The sequence below is a fragment of the Elephas maximus genome, chromosome 13, assembly GCF_024166365.1.
Source record: "Elephas maximus indicus isolate mEleMax1 chromosome 13, mEleMax1 primary haplotype, whole genome shotgun sequence".
Lineage (NCBI taxonomy): Eukaryota > Metazoa > Chordata > Mammalia > Proboscidea > Elephantidae > Elephas > Elephas maximus.
The window spans coordinates 30,544,886-30,570,546 of NC_064831.1; the positions used below are offsets into that span (position 1 = coordinate 30,544,886).

Below are 25,661 nucleotides of genomic sequence, written 5' to 3' on the forward strand. Positions count from 1 at the left end.
TCCAAACCTCTCCTTTCTCACCTATCAGTCATGGGATGCTAGACAAGTCATAGCCAACCTACGTAAGCCTCAGTTTTTCATCTGCAAAATGAGGAACATCTTATGTTGCTGTGAGGATTAAATGAAAAAACACGAAAAATAATAGCTACGGTTTATTAACTTCCTGTGTACCAAGCATTTAAATACATTATCTGGTTTAACTTAATTTTGCCCTGTAGAGTGCCCAGAACGTGGGGGTCCTTGATAAATGTTTAGTCCCTTCTTGAGCTAAAAATGAGCACAGAACATTAATTACATCACAGGCTTAATGTGGTTACATCATACGCTTACGCATTTATTAGCATATTTTGGCCACATTCCTAAACCTCTCTTCCTTGGCCCCGCCTCCTCCTTGGTTCCGTCCCCACCCGCCATCCTCCACCAAGAGACCCAAAGACTCCTTGGGTCTGGTTGGTGCCAGAGGCCACACAGCCTCACAACACAGCCAATTTGTCCTTGAAGCAGGCATTCCTCCGTAGGTGGCTTCAGCCTTCCGAGAGGTCCTTTGATGGCAGGATTCCCAGAGAGGGCAGGGAGGGGCACCCGGCTGCCCTGGGGACTGCCAGGGTGTTCCTGCTGGAGGAAGCTCCCAGACGAGTTTGGAGGGCGTGGTGCTCTAAAGCCCAGAGTCAGTAATGTAAACAAGGAGCGGTGTGACCAAGCTTGTCAGATATTCACACTGAGGATGACCTCGCCGCAGGAGGGTGATGGGAGAAACAGCTGTGGCTGCTCAGTGGCTGGGAAGGCATTTCAGGATCCCACGCCAACGGTTCATCTCAGTGGGACACTGTCTCTGGGCTTAGCTGATTGTCTGGGTCAGAGAGTGCCTCAGGACTTGGGGCATCGCTTGGGTGGGTTTCAGTCATCTGGCCCTTCACATTCTTCCCTTTGAGTCCCGCACACAGCTCAGCACACAGTTCTTTCGAACGGGATAGATTTGACAGCTAACTTGCTTTTCTGAAAGATTCCTTATTCTCCCACAGTCTCTGCATTCCCTAAGCACCTCTGGGTTTTAAATAAGAAATGAAGACATTAAGAAAACCGCATTCCACCTTCTACCTCTCCACTGTGTGAAGCTGGCGGCCTCCCTCCTGCCTAACCTGCTTGTAGTTAGAAATCCAGAGCTTTGAGAGCGCTTGGCCGAGCATTATCCAATCTGAGGCTTACTCAGAAAGGATGAGGTCAGTGAGGAGAGGGGACCAAGGGCGGTCCTATGGAGAAGTCCCGGGCAAAAGCCCAAGCAGGAGGAAGGTTCCAAGAGCCTCTCAGCCTTTTTCAGTGCAACTCAAATTAAACTCTAGAGATCCTAATTAAAGATTTTGGAACTCCCACTCTTCACATAAAAGAAAGATTAAGGACTGTTCAGTATGTAAGATCCAGGGTAAATTATGATTTAATGTACTTTTCCCTTGAGGCTCTAAGGCCTTTTACTAACACTAACAAATGCCATTAATTCACCTTGGCCTAGGTAAATTACACTTAATTTGCAAACAGAAAACTCAAGGTAGAGAGAGCCTCGGGTTATTAAAAGTACTCAGTATATCAGTAATATACTAAGACCCTGAACTTGACTTCTTGAGTTTAATACTAACCAATATAAAAGAAAAGGTATAAATACATTTCTCTCGCATGTGATTAAAGGTGCTGAAAATCAGGTTCCATTTATTACCTGTGGGAAGAGGATGAGGATGGGAAGGGCCGGCAGTGCACGTGAAAAGGAGGCCTCACACTTTTTACTCTGTAAGATTCTATTATTTAAATGTGTACGAGCACGTGTATTTGTATAATTTCTTACTGAGTTTTTTCAAGGGTTGCTTGGTTGAGAAACAAAGGACAACATAACAATTTTGGAAGGTTTTATAAAATTGTTATTCTGTTTTTCCTACTGAGCTTCTAACCATTCGGCAATTCGGTTAATTACGTCTAGAAAAACTCGGTAAGTTTTATTATGCTACTGTGTTACTACAACAGAAATTTCTAGTCTTTAGGCAATTGTGTCGACAACAGTTACTTACAGTTTACCCACCTCTTCAAATTTTTGGAGCAACGAAAAATGGTTGTTTTCTTTTTTTTAAATACATAATTCAAAATAACCTGGCTTCACCCGAGGCAGAAACGGTCATTAGAGGATGGAAAAGAGAACTAAAACTTATTAAGCCCCCATGTGCCAAGTACCATGTTAGATATGTAACTAGGATTTAATCATCTGACAACCCAATGATGTAAGCATCATTATCCTCACTTTACAGGTGAGGAAAATAGAGTCCACAGGAGTTAAGAAGCTTGTTCGCGTTTCTCTGGTAAGGGTACGATGGCTCACATTTGCACATAGATTCTGACTCTTAACCCATGCTCTTTCTAGTGGGTCACCTTTTACTTTTACGTGAGAAAATTCAGGGGTCCGGATAGGCCAGTGCCTTTCCAATGTCAGTTTTGACACTCCTAAAAATATTACACTTTGATCATCACTTCTCACATCTAACAAGCGTGTGCCAAATTCCTTACCTCTTCTGACTCTGGCAAAAGCTTAAGCAACTCTCGCAAGGTCTCCGATCCATAGTGCTCACTCCTTCCTTGATGGATATCTTCCACAACGGACTGAGGAGACCTTGAAAAGATACAGATTCCAGTTCACGTTTACTGGAGTGGCAACAGAAACTAGCCGGTGGGGATGAAAACAAAGCACCTCCACCTTCCTTTCCACCCACCTTCTCCCCAGCCTGACCGGCAGTATAGGGTCAACGCTCACATCAGCACCACTGAAGGGAAACTTGGGATCCTGAACACCCTGAGACCCCTTCACAACATGGGATCCTGAACACCCAGAGACCCCTTCACAACATGGGATCCTGAACACCCAGAGACCCCTTCAACCAGAAAACCAGCCTGGGGCATCCCAGAAAGGCTTAAGGCAGGAATAGTCCCTGGGACTCTCCTTTGAGAGGATAGAAAAATCATCTTCGGTCTCACTGGAACTCCTGGAGAGCCTTCTCCTTTCCACTTAAAACCCTCAAATTTAATAGCTGTTTAACTTACCAGTTCCAACCTATACTCAAGGGGCAACGCTAAAGATGAATCTATAAATTTCCTGGCATGACAGGCTTGAATGGACACCCCAGGGCCATTCTCGCTGTACTTGAAGCCACTGAATTATGTTTTCCTGAAGGAAAACAGCAGAACATGACAGACCCCTGCAAATTCATCAAGGCATGCATCTAAAAGGGATTTGAATGCATGAGGAATGATTTTCACTCAGAATTGGAGTTTCGGCTCAGTCACACCCAGGTGACGCTCAGAGCATGGATATAACCAAAGTATACAAAAATCTTACTTCTTAAATTGCTTAAGAAATATCCCAGTGTTCATGCTCCGCTTTGCATCCAAGATAGTAATCTGGAAAAAAAATGTAGAGACAGAAGATTATTAAAGTACAAGTAAAAAAGAGTTAGAGGAAAGAAGAAAAGTAAAACCCATCAAAGTACAAAACTAATTTATAAGAAAGTAATCTCCACTGTGCAAATTTTGGAAACCCTGATGGCAGACTGGTTAAGAGTTTGGCTGCTAACCAAAAGGTTGGCGGTTTGAATTCACCAGCCGCTCCTTGGGAACCCTATGGGGCAGGTCTATTCTGTCCTATAGGGTCGCTATGAGTCGGAATCAACTCGACAGCAGCGGGTTGGCTTTAATATAATTTTATGAACACTAAATTAAAATATTATTATCTCCCAACTTTCTTCAATATTATAGTTCCTTAACTGTATAGTTATATATGTTTTAAAATAGATGTGTACTTAAATCTTTTTAACTTAGCAATTTCCTCTTAGAATAATATAGCCCACACTTAAAAGCCATGATTTGGACACAGATGTCTTAGCCTAGAAAGAATCATATGAGACTTGAACTGCAAAAGGAAAAAAAAAACTGTAAAGACATTGTACAACCCCAATTTAGGGATATTAAAGGACATCTACTGTCATCTTCAGAAACATCATAAAATGCTCAACTGTTTTCTAAAAGCAAACTCACATTTTTTTGAAAAAGTAAATATATGTCCAATAACACTTTTAGAAAGAAGTAAGAAAGCATCGTGTATCTTATTTACTCAGAATTAAAAAAGGAAAACCGGTGCTATAGTTCACCAAGTCTAAGATGCACACTTTGCACTTTAACATCTCTGGAATTAGGATGTGTCTTACAATGTATGGCATCTTAGGTCTGATGAAATATGGCAGCTATTCTAGTGGATCATCAAAACCCAGATTTTGATTGCAACAGGTTTTTACGGCTCAACAGTAATAATCTGGAAGGGTTTTATCAGCCTAGGAATTATACTGAACTTATTACTTTTTTTTTTTTAATACAGAAGCTTTTTATTTTTCTGGAAGTAAATATCCAGGATGTATGGAGGAAAGATAACGTTAAAACTGCTGCAATTTTTTCCACTTGTTTTTTGATAAAGAGAGGCTAGCTATAATAGGAATGTTGTTATAATGTCCTTCCCTTCCAAATGTATGTTATTCATTGTGAACAAAAGGGAATCAGGTTTCAGACTAAATTCCTGATCTCTGGGCCTGCTTCAAAGTTTATAAGAATGCTTAGAAGCAGCAAGACTGTTAACCGATGTTAATGTCACTTCCTGGCTATGAGGTTAAATTTTTACAAAAGTATGGTTGCCTTCTTTTGAAGACTAATCTTAAACCACCACATTATTTACTAACCCAGAGCTTTTTTTCATATTAATACAATCACCTGCCAGCCATAAAATAAACTCCCAAAGCTAGAAGGGCAGGCTTCTTATTGGAATCCTACCCAGGGATTTCAGTTCAAGTTCAGTGTGAAAGGAGGGGAGAGAAGGAGGAAAAGAAAGGGTGAGAAGAAAACAGGTCAAACTTAACACGCTTTGACAAGGAAAGCTCACCCTAAAAAGAGGAATCTAAATTTATTAGGACAGAAAACTATGTGCTTTTGGTTAGCAGCCAAGCTCTTAACCACTGTGCCACCAGGGCCCCTAGTGGTATTCACAGGGGGATTTTTTTTAGGAATGGGGGGCAGATTTATAGAAAGCCATCTGCAGTGCCTGGCCAAGTCCCCTGGTAGCCCTAGAGGTGTATCTGTGGGAGGATGGACAGAAGTCATTTTCCTACCAGTTAAGACACCTGCCAGGAGCCTAAGGACTTCCTTAGCCCTAAAGGAGTAGCCCACCACATTCAATAAAGAGGCAGCCACAGCCTCAAGGAACTGCTGTTCACAGCTTGAGGTGGGGCCTCAGAAACCATTCACCAATTTAAGGAAGTCAGTAATATCCCCTAAGGAAAAACCTGGGCACTTAGAGGGAAATCAAAGCCCAGAACCTTGTCCAAACCAAAGAAAACGAGACAACTGATAACGTGGGGACAGCCCACTCTTTCCTGATATCCCTAGACCTCCTCTGCATTAGGAGCCTCTTTCTCATAGTTACCACTCTTGACCCTTCTACAGAGGTGTTTATAAAGGTGGTTGTTGAAGTCCTTTAAAGACAGTTGTCACTATACATGCAAATTAGCTTATCTTACTTCCCAAATGCTTGCAGCCTCAAAGCTGGGCAATTGAGAAACGAATCTGTGTGGGATTGGGTGGTGCTTTGGAATCACTCAGGGCAATGGAATTTGCACATAGGATCTCTGGGGACTCACTGGCTGTCCAAGCTTGGAAGTCATAGACATCTCGCCTGAAGAAGAACAGGATGAACCAACCTGGCTCATGAATGAGCCCGGGCCACCCCGCCCCCCTTCCACTCTAGTCAATCCATAACCCTCTCTTTTGGCCAGCCCAGGACCTGTAGGCAGGCCCACCACTGAAGTCAGTGTCTGCAACAGCAGATGCAGCCAATGGACTACAGAGTTCACCAGCTTTTCCGCTGTGTACCACCGAGTCAATTCCGATTCACAGTGACCCTAAATGACTGGTGGAACTGCCTCATAGGGTTTCCTAGGCTGTAATCTTTACCAGTGCACATTGCCAGGTCTTTTCTCCCAAGGAGCAGCCAGTGGGTTTGAACCACTGGCCCTTCAGTTAGCGGCTGAGCGCTTAACCATTACACCATCAGGGCTCCTTCTATTACAAGCCTACATTCTCCTACCAGTTGTTTGTTGTCGTTAGGTGCCGTCAAGTCGGTTCTGACTCACAGCGACCCTATGCACTACAGAACGAAACACTGCCCGGTCCTGCACCATCCTTACAATCGTTGTTATGCTTGAGATCATTGTTGCAGCCACTGTGTCAATCCACCTTGTTGAGGGTCTTCCTATTTTCCACTGACCCTGTACTCTGCCAAGCATGATGTCCTTCTCCAGGGACTGATCCCTCCTGACAACATGTCCAAAGTATGTAAGACGCAGTCTCGCCATCCTTGCCTCTAAGGAGCATTCTGGCCGCACTTCTTCCAAAACAGATTTGTTCGTTCTTTTGGCAGTCCATGGTATATTCAATATTCTTTGCCAACGCCACAATTCAAAGGCGTCAACTCTTCTTCAGTCTTCCTTATTCATTGTCCAGCGTTCACATGCATATGATATGATTGAAAATACCATGGCTTAGGTCAGGCACACCTTAGTCTTCAGGGTGACATCTTTGCTCTTCAACACTTTGAAGAGGTCCTTTGCAGCAGATTTAACCAATGCAATGCGTCTTTTGATTTCTTGACTGTTGCTTCCATGGCTGTTGATTGTGGATCCAAGTAAAATGAAATCCTTGACAACTTCAATCTTTTCTCCGTTTATCATGATGTTGCTCATTGGTCCAGTTGTGAGGATTTTTGTTTTATGTTGAGGTGTAATCCATACTGAAGGCTGTGGTCTTTGATCTTCATTAGTAAGTGCTTCAAGTCCTCTTCACTTTCAGCAAGCAAGGTTGTGTCATCTGCATAACGCAGGTTGTTAATGAGTCTTCCTCCAATCCTGATGCCCCCTTCTTCTTCATATAGTCCAGCTTCTCGGATTATTTGTTCAGCATACAGATTAAATAGGTATGGTGAAAGAATACAACCCTGACGCACACCTTTCCTGACTTTAAACCGATCAGTATCCCCTTGTTCTGTCCGAACAACTGCCTCTTGATCTCTGTAAAGGTTCCTCATAAGCACAATTAAATGTTCTGGAATTCCCATTCTTCGCAGTGTTATCCATAGTTTGTTATGATCCACATAGTTCAAATGCCTTTGCATAATCCATAAAACACAGGTAAACATCCTTCGGGTATTCTCTGCTTTCAGCCAGGATCCATCTGACATCAGCAATGATATCCCTGGTTCCATGTCCTCTTCTGAAACCAGCCTGAGTTTCTGGCAGTTTCCTGTCGATATACTGCTGCAGCCATTTTTGAACGATCTTCAGCAAAATTTTGCTTGCGTGTGATATTAATGATATTGTCCTATAATTTCCACACTCAGTTGGATCACTTTTCTTGGGAATAGGCATAAATATGGATCTCTTCCAGTCAGTTGGCCAGGAAGCTGTTTTCCATATTTCTTGGCATAGACAAGTGAGCACCTCCAGCGTTGCACCTGTTTGTTGAAACATCTCAATTGATATTCCATCAATTCCTGGAGCCTTGTTTTTCGCCAATGCCTTCAGAGAAGCTTGGACTTCTTCCTTCAGTACCATCGGTTCCTGATCATACGCCACCTCTTGAAATGGCTGAATATCGACTAATTCTTTTTGGTATAATGACTCTGTGTATTCCTTCCATCTTCTTTTGATGCTTCCTGAGTCATTTAATATTTTCCCCACAGAAAATATTCACTATTGCAACTGGAGGCTTGAATTTTTTCTTCAGTTCTTTCAGCTTGAGAAACGCCGAGCGTGTTCTTCCCTTTTGGTTTTCCATCTCCAGCTCTTTGCACGTGTCATTATAATACTTTGTCTTCTCGAGAGGCCCTTTGAAATCTTCTGTTCAGTTCTTTTACTTCATCAATTCTTCCTATTGCTTTAGCTGCTCGACGCTCAAGAGCAAGTTTCAGAGTCTCCTCTGACATCCATCTTGGTCTTTTCTTTCTTTCCTGTCTTTTCAGTGACCTCTTGCTTTCTTCATGGATAATGTCCTTGCACAACTCATCTGGTCTTCGGTCACTAGTGTTCGATGCGTCAAATCTGTTCTTGAGATGGTCTCTAAATTCAGGTGGGATATACTCAAGGTCATATTTTGGCTCTCGTGGACTTGTTCTGATTTTCCTCATGTTCAGCTTGAACTTGCACATGAGCAATTGATGGTCTGTTCCACAGTCGGCCCCTGGCCTTGTTCTGACTGATGATATTGAGCTTTTCCATCGTCTCTTTCCACAGATGTAGTCAATTTGATTTCTGTGTGTTCCATCTGGCGAGGTCCCTGTGTATTTTTTTTTTTTTTTTTTTTAAGTATAGTCGCTGTTTATGTTGGTGAAAGAAGGTATTTGCAATGAAGAAGTCGTTGGTCTTGCAAAATTCTATCATTCAATCTCCGGCATTGTTTCTATCACCAAGACCATATTTTCCAACTACTTATCCTTCTCCTTTGTTTCCAACTTTCGCATTCCAATCACCAGTAATTACCAATGCATCTTGATTGCATGTTCAATTGATTTCAGACTGCAGCAGCTGATAAAAACTTCTATTTCTTCATCTTTGGCCCTAGTGGTTGGTGCGTATATTTGACTAATAGTCGTATTAACTGGTCTTCCTTGTAGGCGTATGGATATTATCCTATCACTGACAGCGTTGTAGTTCAGGATAGATCTTGAAACATTCTTTTTGATGATGAATGCAACACCATTCCTCTCCGAGTTATCATTCCTAGCATAGTAGACTATATGATTCACAATGGCCATACTGTTTTCAGTATTGTTCCTCCTCAGTTCGGCCATTCCCAAGCTCAAACTTCTCCTATCTGCCAACAACTTCTCCTTTTGGGGTATAATGGAACTTACTTATAAGACTTTATAAGACCTTTAAAGTCAATTTCAGCTCACTAATACCTAGGATATCGATGTTTCATTTTTGACAATTTCCAATTTCCTTAGATTCATATTTCGTACTTTCTAGGTTCCAATTATTAATGGATTTTTGCAGCTGTTTCTTCTCATTTTGAGTTGTGCCACATCAGCAAACGAAAGTCCCAAAAGCTTTACTCCACCCATGTCATTAAGGTTGACTCTACTTGGAGGAGGCAGCTCTTCCCCAGTCATCTTTTGAGTGCCTTCCAACCTTCGGGGGCTCATCCTCCTGCACTGTTTCAGACAATGTTCCACTACTCTTCATAAGGTTTTCACTGGCTAATGCTTTTCAGAAGTAGACTGCCGGGTCATTTTTCCTAGTCTGTCTTAGTCTGGAAGCTCAGCTGAAACCTGTCCTCCATGGGTGACCCTGCTGGTATCTGAATACCAGTGGCATAGTTTCCAGCATCACAGCAACACACAAGCCCCCACAGTACAAAAAACTGACAGACATGTGAGAGAGTTAACCCATTCCTGGTGAGCAGGGGAGCTACAACGTAAGGTAATGCATTCAACTCAATCCAAGGATTTCCCACTGGGATGTGAGGGAGACCTGCCGGTGATGACAGTCACCCCACAGACTGCTGGATGGCCTATGGTTCGGTGGCCCTTGGGAACATTAAGACAGAGGTACTACGCTCCTTAGAAGAGGGTGTGTGAACGCCTGCACCACCCCCTCCCTAAAAACTCCCACAAGCTCTCCTAGTTTCTTCCCTACAATTCTTGTTCCTTCACCTAGTATCAATCCACCTCAAAATTTGCCTTTCATGTCCTCTAAAGGAAGAAAACTTTTTAAACCATGTTCATTTCAGTATACCTACTTAAGTAACACTAAAAAGTGGTTATTTCAATTCCACTTCATATTCTGAAAAGCAAAACAATCTTCCTGTAGCCTCCAACATGAACTTAGCTTTTGGTTTTGGGTGGTTTTCCTTTTTTAAAATTTTGATTGCCTGTCAGTTGGGAATTGCACCCACTCCCACACTTTAGAAAGAAATGAAAACCCAGTTCAAGTATATTATTTTTTAAAATACATTTTAAACACTCTATTATGGCCATGTCCCATAATTCTAGAATATATGGGATCATAACATTAGCTGGGATAGACTGATACCTGAAGTACCATGTAGGAAAGGAAAACATCATCTCTCATAAATTTAGCAAAAGCAGTCTTCCTTCCTTCCATCCTTCCTTTCTCTCTCCCACTCTCCCTTTTTTTCTAATAAGCAATTTTAGTTATTTCCTATCTGGTCAATGTAATATTGCTATAGCCATCGTGGTAAATGATTTCAAATGTTAACAACTGTGTTTTTGTGTGTGTGTATGTGAATCTCAATTTTGATCTTTTGATACCTTGTAAGACCTTTTGCTCCCTTGGTTCAATTTTGTCCAGTTGAGTTACATTTACTTTTCTCTGGAGGATAACAGGTCCTACGGCAGAAAGAGACACATACAGACCCAACCAACATTAGTGTGTGAGTCTCTGAGGAGGACGGAGGAACACTGGTAACAGATCGGCAGGCACCAATGGAACCTGAGGGGTGACATCAGTGAACTCTGCAAAGAAGGTGGAGTTGCAGCTAAACCGTTTTTTTTTTAAATCCCCAGTAGTATATCTTTGCTATTTCTAATTACCTTATTATGGTTTAATCACTATTGTACCATCACATCTGTAGTTTCTTCAAGGTAATTTTTAGGTAACAAGGGTATAAGCCTAGTAAAATTTTATAACCTTTTTGTTTTCCCTACTAATTGCTCTAATTTACTGTTTTCAGTATCGTTCCTTCTCAGTTCGGCCATTCCCAAGCTCAAACCTCTCCTATCTTCCAACAACTTCTCCTTTTGGGGTATAATGGAACTTACTTATAAGACTTTATAAGCCCTTTAAAGTATAAGCCGGCCACATACTGCCAGGCCATTTCTGTAGGCGGTTATTACGTTTTAAGGGGACAGAATCTGATCCTCAGCACATCTCAACCTCCAGAATTACGGCCTGAGTTGTAAAGTGTTGATGTCATGCATCCAGGCTCTGGGTCTGTCCTTCCGCTGAACATGCTGTTTAAGGTGTTCTCCAGGCCACACAGAGGGCTACTGCTTTCAACCTTGGAATTTGCTTACTCGAGAGTGAGCTGGAGGATTCATTACTGACCTTTCTTAGACTGTAGCTCTAAAGAGTTATAACTTCTTTAGAAGAAAATCTAATGAGAAAAGAAAATAGCTTGTACTATATTCTTTTTTTTTTTTTTATATTCTGTTATGGAAAAAATATATATATATAATACTTCTACCTGTGTTGGACACAGCAGAAGAAACTGAAAATAATTCTGGATGACCTCTGTTATGTGACAATATCACCTAAATCTATACCTGAACTACTTATCATAACCTGAATATTAAACAGTTGAAGAGTTAGATTAGTTATAATACATAATCATGGGGATTTAATATTTCTTTCTAGTATGCTATTTCTAAGATCAAGACCTACAAGTTCTAAAAGTAAAGATCCAGCTGGGTACAGGACAGGAGAAAGATGAAGGGAAAGTTTTTTTTTTTTAAGGAAATGGATATTTTTGTTTCTGCCATAGCCAGGAAAAGGTGCCATACCCCTGGCACTTCCCTCCCCCCCGAGTGATATTCCCCCCACCTGGGAAACATATTTATTTTTCTTATGGTACTTTAGATGAAGGTTTACAGAACAAACTAGTTTCTCATCAGTTAGTATACACATTGTTCTATGACATTGATTAACAACCCAACAACATGTCAGCACCCTCCCTTCTCAACCCTGGGTTCCCTATTACCAGCTTTCCTGTTTCTTCCTGCCTTCCAGTCCCTGCCCCAAGGCTGGTGCACCCCTTTAGTCTTGTTTTGTTCCCTGAGTGATTCTTAACCTCTCTTTAATTCAAAAACATAAAGCAGCAAGTTCCCTGTACACCCTTAAACTACCATTTGGTAAAATAAATGTCCACCCTTCATAAAGGATGCCACCCGTTGTCATGTGGCTTGCTGCCACCCCAGCGGCATATAGGCGGGTCTCTTCTATTACAGGTGCTCTCCTGGGACATGCACTCCAGCCCACGTCCATTCACTCTTGCCTCCAATACTCTTGGATCTCAGTGAGTAGTAGACATGATTAGAAATGACCTACTGTACAATAAGGAACCTCTGTTGGAAGCTGGGGCAAAGGCCAGGATACTAAGGAAATGATTTATTGCTCCTTCCAGTACTGAAAGGATACTTGAAGGGAAAAAAAGGTCTTTGTGAAAAAGAAAGAGGCAGAGAAAGCCTGTTCAGCACTGGAGGGCCCTAAGGTTTCTCCTGAAGACTTCCTTCTCAGATTTATTTCATTGTTTACACTAAAGCAATTCTAATCCCGCTGCTCTCTGCATCTTATTTTATTTTTTTTAATTAGTATTTTATTTTACTTTTGGAGCAAAACCAGTGCCCACTCCACAGCTTCCAGTCATAATGACCAGTGACATTGGTTACATTCTTCACATTGTGTCAACATTCTCCTTATTTCTGTTCTAGCTGTTTCACTCCCATTGACTTAAACCCCCGCCCTCTAGCCTTCTCTGCACTTTATAATAAATAGCCTCTTGGCTATTTCAACAGGGGATCATGCAGCCAGCTTTACGGGTCCCCAAGTGAACTGATGGAGAGGAGCTGACATGTTCCTCAGCCAGAAAGGGAAAAGAGGACAAGATTGTTGGCTCAAGGAGTCAATAATGCATAGAAGCTACTTCTTCATTCCAGGGCCCTGCCCATTCCCTTATCTAGTCAACTCCATCTTTGGCCTATTTTCTCTGCTCCTTCGCAGCAGATTTAAAAAAACGATGGACTTCTGTTGCTGCGTGTACGTGCATGTGCACATGCGCACACAGGAGCACAGAGCATTCTTTCCTTTTAAACCCTGGCTTCCTAATTATTTCTTCTAGCAAGCAGAGGCTTCTCTATTTTCGTGTTTCTAAACTAAGAGTACTTAAAAGTGCAGTTTTTTATTCAGTTTCCGCAATATTTGACGACTTGTAACTCTGGGGTCTTGCTTTCCATTAACTTCTTATCAACTGCTAGCTTTATTTTTTTTTTTTTAAGTAACACATTTAGTGTTACCTGGGAAATACACTTCCTCTCGTAAAGTCTATCTGGAAACAGAGCGATGCTTCGGCTCTCTGGAAATCTTTGTTCCACAATGGCCATAATTTAGTTCAGAGGTCTGAGGAATGAAGGCCACCTCAAAAACACTTGCTGAAGGAAAACTGGAGGGGGAAATAAGGGTAAAGACCATAGGATGTATATTAGTTGATGACGTGATTTAACAAAAGGCGTTTTGTCCCAGACAGCCTAGTTAACCCCAGATAGCTACCAGTCTAGTTCAGGAACTCAGTTTTTGTTTCGACGGAGACTAACATTACTGGGCTTCAGCAGAATTTCTCCACCAGGGAAACCACACAGATGTGCTAGAGACAGGACAGGGCTGAGAGGCCAAGAGCCATGGCCCCCAAGTAGCATGTTCTCTACATGAGGTCATAATCCACAGGGATGTCTGGGAGAATGCAGCACGCACACTTTGTATTACTCAGCTCGAGCCCAGCCTATATAGCCATTGCTATCATTTCCAGGGCACATTCGCTTGCATTGTCTTTTTTCTTAGTGAAGTTTAGCAATTTTTTGAAATGCCTGCACACCCCAAACAGAGCACAATGCACTGTGTGGAAGATGACCCCTTCACGCCCCATTCTTACCTCTTCTCGAGCATCCCTGAAGGATGAGTTTAGAGCTCCTCCTCTCCTGGAAACGGGAGACTTGGTGGTGTCTTCTTGCTGCCCAAACAGCTCCTCGATGGTCTTGGTATCGATTTGATAGTGATGCTGTTGCCTGGCTGCCAAGGTCCAGATGTTGGTTTTGCCACGGACTTGCTCCTCTGGAATGGTTTTCCAAAAAAAGCTTCTCATCCGCTTCTTCTTCCCAAGGTGACTGTATCCATTCACGTGAGAAGGTGGGGGCAGTCCTGGAGGCAGAGGAGGGACTGGAGGTCCCCCAGGTAGTGGAGGTGGTGGCGGGGGAGGAGGAGAGGAAAGAAACCCTTCTCCTGAAAACGGACATGGTGGAGGTGGAGGGGGTGGAGGAGGAGGTGGAGGAGACACTGGTGGTGGCGTTTGCCCAATCATGAATCCACCTGCTGTGGCGATATTCCCATTTTCTTTATCACTGCCCAAGGAGACACAATTCATAACATGCATAGTACTGTTGTCTTCTAAGGAGATAATTTCTTGACCTTGAGAAAGCAGACACAAACATCAAACTTGTGTCATACTTTTTCACCCACGGGTCTGCCACCAGACAAAAAAGGCACTTTTGCTTCATGTCATATTCCAAACCTACAAAGAGAAAACAACTTGAAAGTCAGTATAAGCAACATCAGTATAGCTTTTCCCTCCAGAGGCAACTGTAAGGTTCTCCCACATTAGTTGGATATTAAAATCAATGAGGGTTAACACATCCAAAAGTGCATGAAAAGAGACTAATACTTTCCTAAATACCAACCAGATTTTACTACTTGGAAATGCTGTCAAATAAGTAACACTACGCCCAATTAGGAAACCTTTTCTTAAACAGTAAAGCTCCTATTTATTGAAAATCCACTAAGGTTCAGCAAATATTGCTCGTTTTATGAGTAATCTACATGCTTACTAACTGGTTCCCTCTCTTTGGGCAATGGATGCGCAGCCCTAGGGAAGAAAATTGCTGAAATGTAAGGCACGAATGACCCTGCCTTTCTCTAGTCTGGGCACGTTCCCTACCAATCAGTGGGTCAAAAGGCATCTTCCATCTTGTTCGTAGTAGGAGGACATTTGGAGATGACAAAATAATGGCGTAACTCATTTCCCTGGAGTTGGGGCCACCATGTTCTTGCTCTAAGTGGTGATGTGGCTTCCTTCAGCATAGAGAAAAGAACACTAGATGTGAAGTAAAGGCTCCAGCTCTAAATGAAGCTTTACTGTTTCCCATTTCAGAGGTCTTCTGGCTCCCTAGACTTCACTTTTTCTCATCTATGAAGTCAGGAGGCTGGGATACATTAAACGACCTCTATCGTCCCTTCCAAAGCTATCGTTTTGACTCTAGTTAAGCCACTCTTTGGAAACCACGAGAGCTTTCCTCACACCCCCCTCTTTTGCTTCTTCTGCAAGACAGTTCTGCAGTGCAGTGAATTACTTCATATGGCCCTTCTAGCCATAGTTTGTGGCTCCCACCAAATGACTGGGTGGGACTAAGCAAATGAGTGCCTGTGGCTCACCAAGGGGACTGGACAGCTTGCTAATAATATATATAAGGTACAGGGCACCCTCCTGGGTGTGGGACCATACAAATAAGGTTTCTCAAACCCTGACAAGCGGATTGGTCAGTTTTGCCATCCCACTAGGTTTGAAGGGAAACACAGAGAGGGAGCGAGAGGAGAGACAGAGAGAGAGGACTTTTAATACTTCCGTATTACAGTGAGAGAGGGTGCAAGACGGCTGTGGTGGGGCTTGCCGATCCTCAGAGCTAAGAGGTGCGGCACTTGCCCAAGAAGGCCCCCAGCAGGGCCCGGTGGCAGAGGGCGAGGAGAAGCTGTCCTGATTGAGGAACTGCGTCCTGAGTTGTTCCTGTCACTTCCAAGTTGATCTCGATCCCGAGTTGTACTCTGTTACTTCCCTAATAAACCACTTAACTCTAAGTATGGTTCGTGAGTTCTGTGAGATGTTGCAGCGAATTACGAACCCAAAGACGAGAGTGGGAGTATTGGGGTTGGGGCGGGGGAGTCACTGACGTTAGAGATGATGGAGTGGAACAGAGGTTTGGAAAAATTCGACATTTGGAACATGTTTAACCTCCGCCTTGGAACCAGCTTTGTGCCGATCCTTATAAAAAAAAAAAAAACTATTCATTTAATTCACAAAGAAGAGTACACACACACAAAGGCACACTGCCCATATCCTACCTAAGGCCACATATCTATCCCTTATCCACACAGTCAATAACTTATTTTGGTGGCCTGTGTTTTTATTAAATTGAAAAAACTTTTTTTGGTGTTGGGTTGTGACAGGCCTGATGGAAAAACAGGGACCAAACAACTACATTTGTTTAGGCATAAGAATAGGCAAGTGGGGATGGGAGGAAGAGACCCCGCGCAGGATGCCAAGTGGGTGTCCACGCTAGTGTGAAAAGGGGCTGTTCCCTCCAGATCACCAAGTGCCACATGTCGGGCGTGTTCCTGGACTTCCGAGCGTGCTTATCCTTTGACAGCATCGTTCATCAAGGCCCATACTTACAAAGACAGACTGGTCAAACCATACTGCCTCATTACCTGGGTGTACACCAGTATCATTCATTCCAATATTATGAAATGCTTTCTACAGAACTATATACGAAGGCATGATTGCCTTGGGATGAAGAGGTGGAGATTCCAGGCTCCTTTGTCTCAGATCCCAGTTCTGCAACTTCCCAGATGGGCAACCCAAGGTAAGGTAGGTTATTTTACCTATGTTTCAGCACCCTCATGTATAATATGAAAATATACCTGTTTCACTGGTTTGTATAAATATAAATAAGCTAATACATGTAAAGTCTTTATCAAGGTGCCTGCAACACAGCTATTATTAATAGCAACAACAAACTGGTGTCCCATGTATGTGATTTCCCTTCATTTTCACAAGCATTATACTTGCTTTAAAATATGTATTCGGTTCATAAACAAAATGCCAAGTTGCCCCTGGCTGCTGGAAACATACCTTTAATATTTCCATTCCCCACTTCCTAAATAATGAGGTGTGTGAGATCTGTCTTTTCCAACACCCAGTGATTCTATATCAAATTATCTCTGCATTACAAGAACAAATGTTACTACGAAACATTCGAATATTTAAGTTTTGAAAATTGTCTATGTGTGGATAGGGAATGGCATTTCCAACTGTTAATTGGATAATTTTTTAAATAAGTAGAAATGGAAATTTTATCCAAGTAGGTTTATAGTTCATTTGAGAGCCAACTGGCTTTTAGAAGGAGTTTTCATAAGTATCATCAGGGCATAACTAGGCTGTTTTCAGAGTTGGCCTCCCTAAAGCAAATGACTCATTGTCAATTACAATTTATAGTTATATTTGAACTCTTCTTTTTTCAAGACTGTACAGGTAATTCTGGCAGTTTACCCTTACATATTTTAAAATACTTGTGTACGTTACATATCCCATTTATAGAAGAGTTGCTAGCTCTCCATTTCACCTCCAATTTCAGATACGCTGACTTGTTCATCCCTCTTGAGAACGATGATGAGCAAAAAAACATTTCCAACCTAGAAAGCTAGAACTCATCCAGTGCTGTGTAAGTATATGCACAGAAGTGCCATTAAACTTCACAAAGAAAATGTAGAGATACTAATAGTGAGAAAGGGTATACCCTCAGAGGGTATGCAACATCACCATCTTCTCATACCAAAGCCCCAAAAGAATGCAATTCTTCCAGATAAAGGCTTGTTAAAATAAAAAGTGACACATGTTAGCTACGCAATCACATGATTCTAACCACTGCCCTATTTGAAGAAGGAATGTTCTTCAAAAAAAAGTTAAGGGAACAAAAGAAAATTTACAACACTACCCCCGGTATGTTGTCTGACTCATTTTCTCCCAGGGTAACAAGAAGCAAGGATCCTAGCCACCCAACAGCTTCTAATGAATCAGTTCACCAGCAGTGATTAGCCAAGATGTCAATGCTTTCGCTACCAGCACGACTTCAGTGGGGCTTCCCCACGGGCCAGAATTTCCAAAGTCTGAAGAGACGGTAGGAAAAGGACAGTGCAAACAGACATTCTAACCCGTTCCACAGCCCCATGAGATATTTAAAGACAGGATACAAAAAGAACATTGGATTTACTATGGTACTGTCCACCATAAAGATGGAAACGCATAATGCCCGCCAGGACAACGGAGACTGCCTTGGCTCTGTGTGGAAAATGTCAAGTGTCCCATCAATCTCCTCTGGACAGACAGAGATGGCTGGTATTTAACATCTCACCTACAGACTGGGGACCTCAGCGGTAGGAAAGAAGGCTGCTGAGGCTGATCTCTAAGAACAGATGCCCGGCCCTGGACAGAAGGCAGAACTGCCACTGTTAGGCTCTGAAGATTCAAACTTCTCTTCAAGTTCCCTGAGTGCTAATCAGGGTCCATTAGAGGTGTGTCTGACGCTGGACCTTCCTGGTTGAGTATCTTTTAACTACGTGAAATTTTAATAAGTGAATACTGTGGTCATGTAGTCTGGTTGGTCCACAAGCAAAAAGTCTTAGAACGAGAAAGTTCATAAAAGTCTTCAAAGAAGCCCCCGAGGCCCTTCCCCCAAAGCTCTCTTGCTAAACAGCCAACACTGCTTTACCCTTGGTCAGAAACGTCCCTAAAGCGCCACTCTCTTGAAGGGAGTGCACAGGAGGAAAGAAAATAGCCTTTGTACTTCATCTCACAGGGCATTTAAGAGAAAAACATGTTCCTGAAAGTCAGTTTAGAGCCGTGGAATTTTGGACAGAGAGTCAGTGGGGCCTGGTTGTTCAGCTGGTCACTCACCCTCCGGGTGAGCAATAATTAAAAGTAACTCCAAGAAAAATCTGCCAGAAAACCTTTCTCCCAGATTTCTGACATGTGTCACAGATGAGGTGGGGTACAGAAAGACTAGCCCACACCCTTTGGATGATAAACAGGTTTGGAGAGAAGAGGCTGAGGAACACAAATCTCTATTTTACTTTTGGGAGAAGAAAGGGTGGGAAAAGCACAGGCAATTCTAAAATATGGAATTTTTGCTCTCACTCCACTACTTGAGAAAAGGCTCCTCCACCACCCCCACTTATCTTTCAAATTTTTCCTTGATTATTAAATATAGAACGTCAATCAATACAACCACACAGTGAACCAGCGATGCCGACTTCCAGCTATTCCCCTTGGCACTCCACTCAGCAGTAAAAAGGCCCAAGACACGGTGTTTCCACTCAGCGCGCTTAATCTGTGGCACAACATAAACGTGTCACATGCCTAACACCCCGAGAGCAACACCCTGAGCGCGGAGGAAGAACGCCTAGTTTTCAGTGTACATTTTCACTTTCTCAGTGTCTCATCACCAAGGGAAATACAAGCACATGGGCGCCAAAGGATGCTCTAGAGGGAAGGCAGGCAAGCGTTTGCTACTCTTTCCAGGAAGCCAACTGTGGGCCAGCAGAGGGGGGTCACAGACGGCCGGGCTCTAGGGGTGATTTCTGTCCAAACAGATGTTTAAAAACTGACCACTAAGTTCTGAAGACATTCGGTGTGTAGGGCACCAAGGGCACTGCTTTTTTTTTCAAGTTGGTCTGGGCATATAGCAGTTTCCCAGGTCTTTGCATTGCTAAGCCCACTGCCTCTTTCCGCCCCCAACCCTGCGCCCGGCATCCCGCACCAGCCACTCACCAGAACGCCACCAGCGCGGCCGCCTCCGCCGCAGGAGCCGGCGGACGGCCGCACAAAGGGCTCTTAGGGGTCGCGAGTCCCCGCCGGTGGCGGCCACACGGCCGCGTCCACCCGAATCCCCGGGGGCCTGTATCCAGCGCCCGGCGGCAGCCAGAGATGCGCGAGTGGGAGGTCCCCGCCGGCAGCCGCAAGCCAGCAGCCGGCGTTTCTTATCTGGGCCGAGCCGGAGCACTCCGCTGGCGGGCGCAGGGCCGGGGGCGGGGGCGCCGGTGCTCTGCGGAGATAGACGCCCACAGGCGCGCGCGGGCTCTGCGGCCGACGCAGCGCAAGACAAGGGCGCGCTTGGAGCCAGGCCACCCGCCGGCCATGCGGAGACAGCGGCCCCGAGCGGGCCGACGCCGGGGTCCTACCGAACGACGCCTGGGAAGGGCTGAGCCTCCGGCTCCCGGGAGCGCCGTGCGTCCTCCCGGTCCTGGCGCAGAAGCGGCTGCAGCAGCCGCCCCGCCAGCGCATCCCTCCCCCGGCTGATTGGGCGCTCCCGGCCCCTCCGCCGGCGGGTCAGCGCGGGCAATGGATCGCTTCGGCCCCACCCCCTCGCCCCGAGGGGCCCCTGGTTCAGAACCCGCCCTCCCCCCCCGCCACCCCAACCCCGGCGGCCGCCCCTCTTCGGGGGCCGCTGCACAGAAGCGGGGAGTTTGAGGGGTGGAGGTGGCACGCTTGAAACGAAATGGGGATCTCCGCGTTCGCGGACAGGGTGTCTGCTACTGTCGCCCGGTCTCCGCGGCCCCGCGAAACCTCCGCGGCGGCCTCTTCCCACGTCCCCGATCGGTGTCCCGGGCACAGGCGAGAAAGCCCCGCGGCCGCACTGCGGCTCCGCGGAAACGGAGCCGAGACGAGGAGAGAAAAACATACGGGAGACTCCCGGTGTTTTAAACGGAGGTTGGGGGATTAAACGGGGAGTCCGCTGTCCCCGAGCTGGTGGCACCGCAGCGCCGTGTGGGTGACTCGCCAGTCCACCCCCTTCTTCCTCAAACTTCTACAGGAGCGGGGCGCAACTTCTAACCTGAACTTAGCAGGGCCAGAGGGAGTGTGAGAGAGCAGCATCACCTGGCCCTCGGTCCGTGTCGTCCAGCCTCAGTCCCCGCCAAGCCCGCACCACTGTCAGGAGGGGAAGTCGTGGCTCCCCACCCACGAGGGTCCGCAGCGCGGCGCCTCGGGTCGCGCGTTCTGTACTAGGCTCCTGCTTTCGGATGGGCCGGGGACAAGCTGGGGACGCAGTTAATCTACAAGTCTTAGCATTTAAAGCTAAACCACGTCCAACCCGGAGACGGCCCGCGACGGAGCGTGTCTTCTCCTCAGGGGGCCGATCACTGCCCTCTGCGGCCGGAGAGTACGGCCAACAAAGTCGCCGGAGTGGGGGCGCACACCTCCTCCCCAGCCTTCCCAGCGAGGCCACTGGCCGCTCTTCTCGGCGCTGCCGCCCGGCTCCTGACCGATTCCCCCCACCCAGGCCCTCCGGAACCGGGAGTCTCTGCTCCCCGCGCCCCAGCGCCGCGGTCTCCCCTGCCCAGGCCCCGCGGCTCCCACTCACCCGCGGCTGGCGCTCCCCGGCAGCTTCCCGCTCCCGCCTCGCAGACTGCCCGCAGCTTCCAGCCGCGCACCCTAGCCGGCCGCCCGCTGTCTCCCAGCGCCGCGCCTCTCTCCGGTCACTGCAGCCGGCACCGCCGGAGACCGCGAGGGGGCAGGGCGGCGCGGGGCGGGGCGCAGCTGCCGCCTCAGGTAACAATGCCGCAGCCGAGGCTGCTCCCGGCGCCCGCCGCAAAGGGCAGCACGCCCTTTCCGTCTCGTCCCAGCCCGCCCCTTCCACTCCGAGCGCCGCGGGCTCCGCGCTCGCCTCCACCTGCCCGGGGCCCCAGGGTCTGCACGCCGCCGCGGGGCGCGCTGGCTCCCGCACCCAAAGGCTGGTGCGGGCCCAGCCGTCCGCTGCTGAGGGAAGTAAGGGCGGCGGGAGACGAAGAAAACCCAGTTGTGAAGAAGGACCAGGTGTCCTAGTGGAACAAGCGAGGGGAGGGGCCCAGCTGGCTTCTGAACAGGCAAGTGCCTTCCACAAAGGAGCCTCTGCTGCAGCGTCCGGGGCACCCTCCCCTGCGCTCACGCGCGCACGCACACACCGCACACATGTGCGCACACGCTCACCCATACACATGCACACGCCAGGCCACCCCTCTGTCTCACACTTGTTTCTCCCTGGAGCGAACTGTCCCAGCCCCTGTAGCCCAATCCTAGCCCGGTCGAAGATTCCTAAATGTCAGCTCCTCCCAGGTACCTGCCACCTACACGTTTGTTACTTCTTTTTTAATCTCCTCAGTGACGGTGGTAACAGAAACCTTTCAGATGTTTGAAAGCAAAGAGAAGTCCATCCCAGGCCTGACGGCATGAACGGACGCTATCGGGGAAAGGCTCCCAACAGGAGGAAGCTGGGGAAACAGTTTAATCGTTATTCACAGTGATTAGTGACGCCAGGCAGTGAGCAGCGTGCAGTCTAAGACAACCTATCCTGGGCAAACCTGCTGATCGGAAATAACTGCTGGGGCGGGGAGGCGCCCTCTGCGAGGATGAAGTCATTGTTACCTTTGCCTCGGTCTCGGTCCTGGTAATCCCAGACAACCCACCAGGGCTTTCTCAGCCTCTGGTGCGTGATGACTTCCGCCTCTCCACCCTGGTCCTCAGCCCCTGAACTCCTAGGACAAAGTTTCTCGGCTTCCATTTACGAGTCTTGCATAGGAAAAGAGAAGCTATTAGGGTAAAAACGAAAACTGTGCCAGCGTAAAACCCACATCTTGGCCACTGATCACACATACAATCGTTTGCCATGGAGAAAAACAGATACACGACTAAGGTCACAGAAAATCTCAAGAGTGGGAAAATGTAATACAGGAGCAACACAGGCTCGGCAACTTAATATCAATCCCAAAGGAATATTAACTGCCAGGGCAAAAGTTAAATTACACACACAGCACATCAAAAGTGAGGGGCAGAAAGGAATCCCCTCCTTTTCTTTTACCACCTTGTCAGATGAGGAGCCTACATCCACCACACAGTGTCCTGTCAAGGCTTGAGAAGCTCCCCTTTCCCCGCCCCCCCCCCCCACTGTACTGAGCATACCATCTAGAATCAGTCACTCTTGAGGGGTGGGGGTCAAATCTAGTGACCCGCCCTCAGCCCCTCAGTGCCTTTGATCTCCCTGCAGCATCCCGCCCTGTAGACCTTCCCTCTGCTTTTCTGGCCTCCTCCGCTGACCCTTCTTTTCCTTTGAGGATAGTAACAAGGCTCTTAAAACTCTTTCTCCTGTGCCTGTGGGTACTGCCTTCTGACTTCAGTCTGGGCAGGTCCAGATTTTGTGGACCTGTGTAACTTGCAGGGGAGCTTTTAAACAGAAAAAAAAAAAAAAATTACAAATGTAACACCAGGTACCTTTCCTTGGAAGGAGCCGGGGAAAGTGAGTGGCATGGAGGCTTGGGCTTGGAGGTAAATCTATTTCTGAATTCACTTCTATGTCAGGACTCTTGAATCCACATTATTGCTATACTACCTCAAGTCCAAATGCAATGTCCAAAGGTCGACTTATCTTTCTCTCAAAACTAGTACTGTCCACCTGTTGTGGATTGAGTTGTGTTCCCCCCAAACAGATGTTGAAGTCCCATGTGTAAATGTGACCTGTTCGGAAATTGGGTTTTTGACAGTGTTATCAGTTATCAGGGTCACAATAGATAGGTCCTGATAGAAAAGAAGAAAAATGTGGAACAGAACTTCAAATCCTCAAAGAATCCAGACTTACTGGACCCGTTGAGATTGGAGAAATTCCTGAGACAACTGGCCTGAGATATTCTTTAAACCTTGAACCAAAACTATTTCTTGAAGTCAGCTTATAACTAAATAGCAGGTTAGCTCAAAAAGTAAAAAATTGTCAACCTTGAGTACTGGCACTCTTAAAAAATTACCTTTGTCCAAATGGACAAAAGTGATTCTAAAGCATAGATGAGAAGGTTGGGGGGCAGTGAGACTGAGTTAATGGGAGTGGAGCAACTAGAATGGAAATAATGAGAACGGTGACACAATGTGAAAAATGTAACCAATGTCACTGAACATTATGTGAAAAATTGCTGAATGGGAACCTGTTTTGCAGTGTATACAAAATACAATAGAAAGATTTTTTAAAAAATGTTATCGCTTATCATGAGGCCATACTGGAGTAGGGTGGGTCCTAATCCAATATAAATGGTATCCTTATAAAAGAGAGAAGAGACAGAGGGACAGAGGGAAAATGGCCATGTGAACACAAAGGCCATGTGACATGGTCTACAAGCCAAGGAGTGCCAAGGATCACTGGCCATCACCAAAACTAGGAGAGAGAGGCATGGAATAGGTTTCCCTCAGAGCCCTCAGAAGGAATTAGCACTGCCAATAAACTAATTTTGGTTTTCTGGCCTCCAGAACGGTGAGACAAAAAATTTCTGTTAAGTCACCCAGTTTGTGGTACCTTGTTATAGCAGTCCTAGGGAACTAGTATGCCCTCCACCCCTTTACCTAATATCTGGTACTTTATATTTGAAAGCTTTTGTTTTGTTTCACTTTCTCTCCTAAGTTCCTTATATCCAAGTATTTTCCAAATTCGTCTATTTTCCCTCAAGTAATATCTCTTTCATCGTAGTTTATATTCACTGCTGCCACCACCATACTCGCCCCAATTAGAGGAAGGTGGAACTGTTAGTATTTACTGTTGGCCATGTGTCAAGCATTATTATCCTTTAAAGGTAATCCAACAGAATGTGGACATTTTGAAACAATATCATTAATATCACAGGCAAGATAACTTTTGCTGAAGATAATTCAAAAATGTTGTAGCAGTACATGGACAGGAAACTACCAGAAATTCAAGCCGGATTCAGAAGACAACGGAGAATGAAGGATATCATACGGATCTTGACTGAAAGCAGAGAATACTAGAAAGATGTTTACCTGTGTTTTATTGACTATGCAAAGGTGTTTGTGTGGATCATAACAAATTATGGAGAATATTGCAAAGAATGGGAATTCCAGAACTCTTAATTGTGCTCCTGAGGAACCTGTACATAGACCAAGAGGCAGTCCTTAGAACAGAACAAGGGGATACTGACTGGTTTAAAATCAGGAAATGTGTTTGTCAGGGTTGTATCCTTTCACCATACCTAGTCAACCTGTATGCTGAGCAAATAATCTGAGAAGCTGGACTATATGAAGAAGAATGGGGCTTCAGGATTGGAGGAAGGCTCATTAATGAACTGCATTATGCAGAAAACACAACCTTGCTTGCTGAAAGTGAAGAGGACTTGAAGCACTTACTGATGAAGATCAAAGACTGCAGCCTTCAGTATGATTATATTTCAACATAAATAAAACTTGCAACTGGACCAATAAGTAACATCATGATAAACAGAGAAGATATTGAAGTTGTCAAGGGTTTCATTTTACTTGGATCCATAATCAACGCCTGTGGAAGCAGCATTCAAGAAATCAAACTGTGTAGTGCACTGGGCAAATCTGCTGCAAAAGACCTCTTTAAAGTGTTGAAAAGTGAAGAAGTCACCTTGAAGACAGAGGTGCACTTAACCCAAGTCATGGTGTTTTCAACTGCCTCATATGCATTTGAAAGCTGGACAGTAAATAAGGAAGACTGAAGAACTAATGCCTTTGATTTGTGGTGTTGGCAAAGAATATTGAATATACTGTGGACTGCCAAAAGAACGAATAAATCTGTCCTGGAAGAAGTACAACCAGAATGCTCCTTGGAAACAAAGATGGTGAGATTATGTCTCACATACTTTGGGCACGTTATCAGGAGGGATCAGTCCCTGGAGAAGGACATCATGCTTGGTAGAGGGCCAGCAAAAAAGAGGAAGACCCCCAACAAGATGGACTGACACAGTGGCTGCAACAATGGGCTCAAGCACAACAATGATTGTGAGGATGGTGCAGGACTGGGAAGTGTTTCGTTCTGTTGTACATAGGGCCACTGTGAGTTGGAACAGACTTTACGGCACCTAACAACAACAACATATGCATGCAAAAGCTGGATGATGAATAAGGAAGACCGAAGAAGAATTCATGCCTTT

General features: G+C 45.4%; 1 protein-coding gene across 5 annotated transcripts in view; it reads right to left on the minus strand.

The window, feature by feature from the left end:
* FHDC1 (FH2 domain containing 1) overlaps window positions 1–21,868 on the minus strand; it is a 43,565-nt gene extending 21,697 nt beyond the window's left edge. Inside the window, exons 1-4 of one of the 5 annotated variants that reach the window (XM_049852726.1) lie at window positions 21,847–21,868; window positions 13,789–14,424; window positions 3,371–3,432; window positions 2,545–2,647 (exon numbers count right to left, since the gene is read on the minus strand). In XM_049852726.1, the coding sequence (XP_049708683.1) occupies window positions 2,545–2,647; window positions 3,371–3,432; window positions 13,789–14,286 (663 nt within the window). In that variant the 5' untranslated portion in view covers window positions 14,287–14,424; window positions 21,847–21,868. Of the gene's footprint in view, window positions 1–2,544; window positions 2,648–3,370; window positions 3,433–13,788; window positions 14,425–19,509; window positions 20,044–21,100; window positions 21,806–21,846 lie in introns of those variants that run through there. The other 4 variants (XM_049852727.1, XM_049852724.1, XM_049852728.1 and 1 more) reach the window with 4 other exon arrangements.
* Between the last annotated feature and the right edge of the window lie 3,793 nt (window positions 21,869–25,661).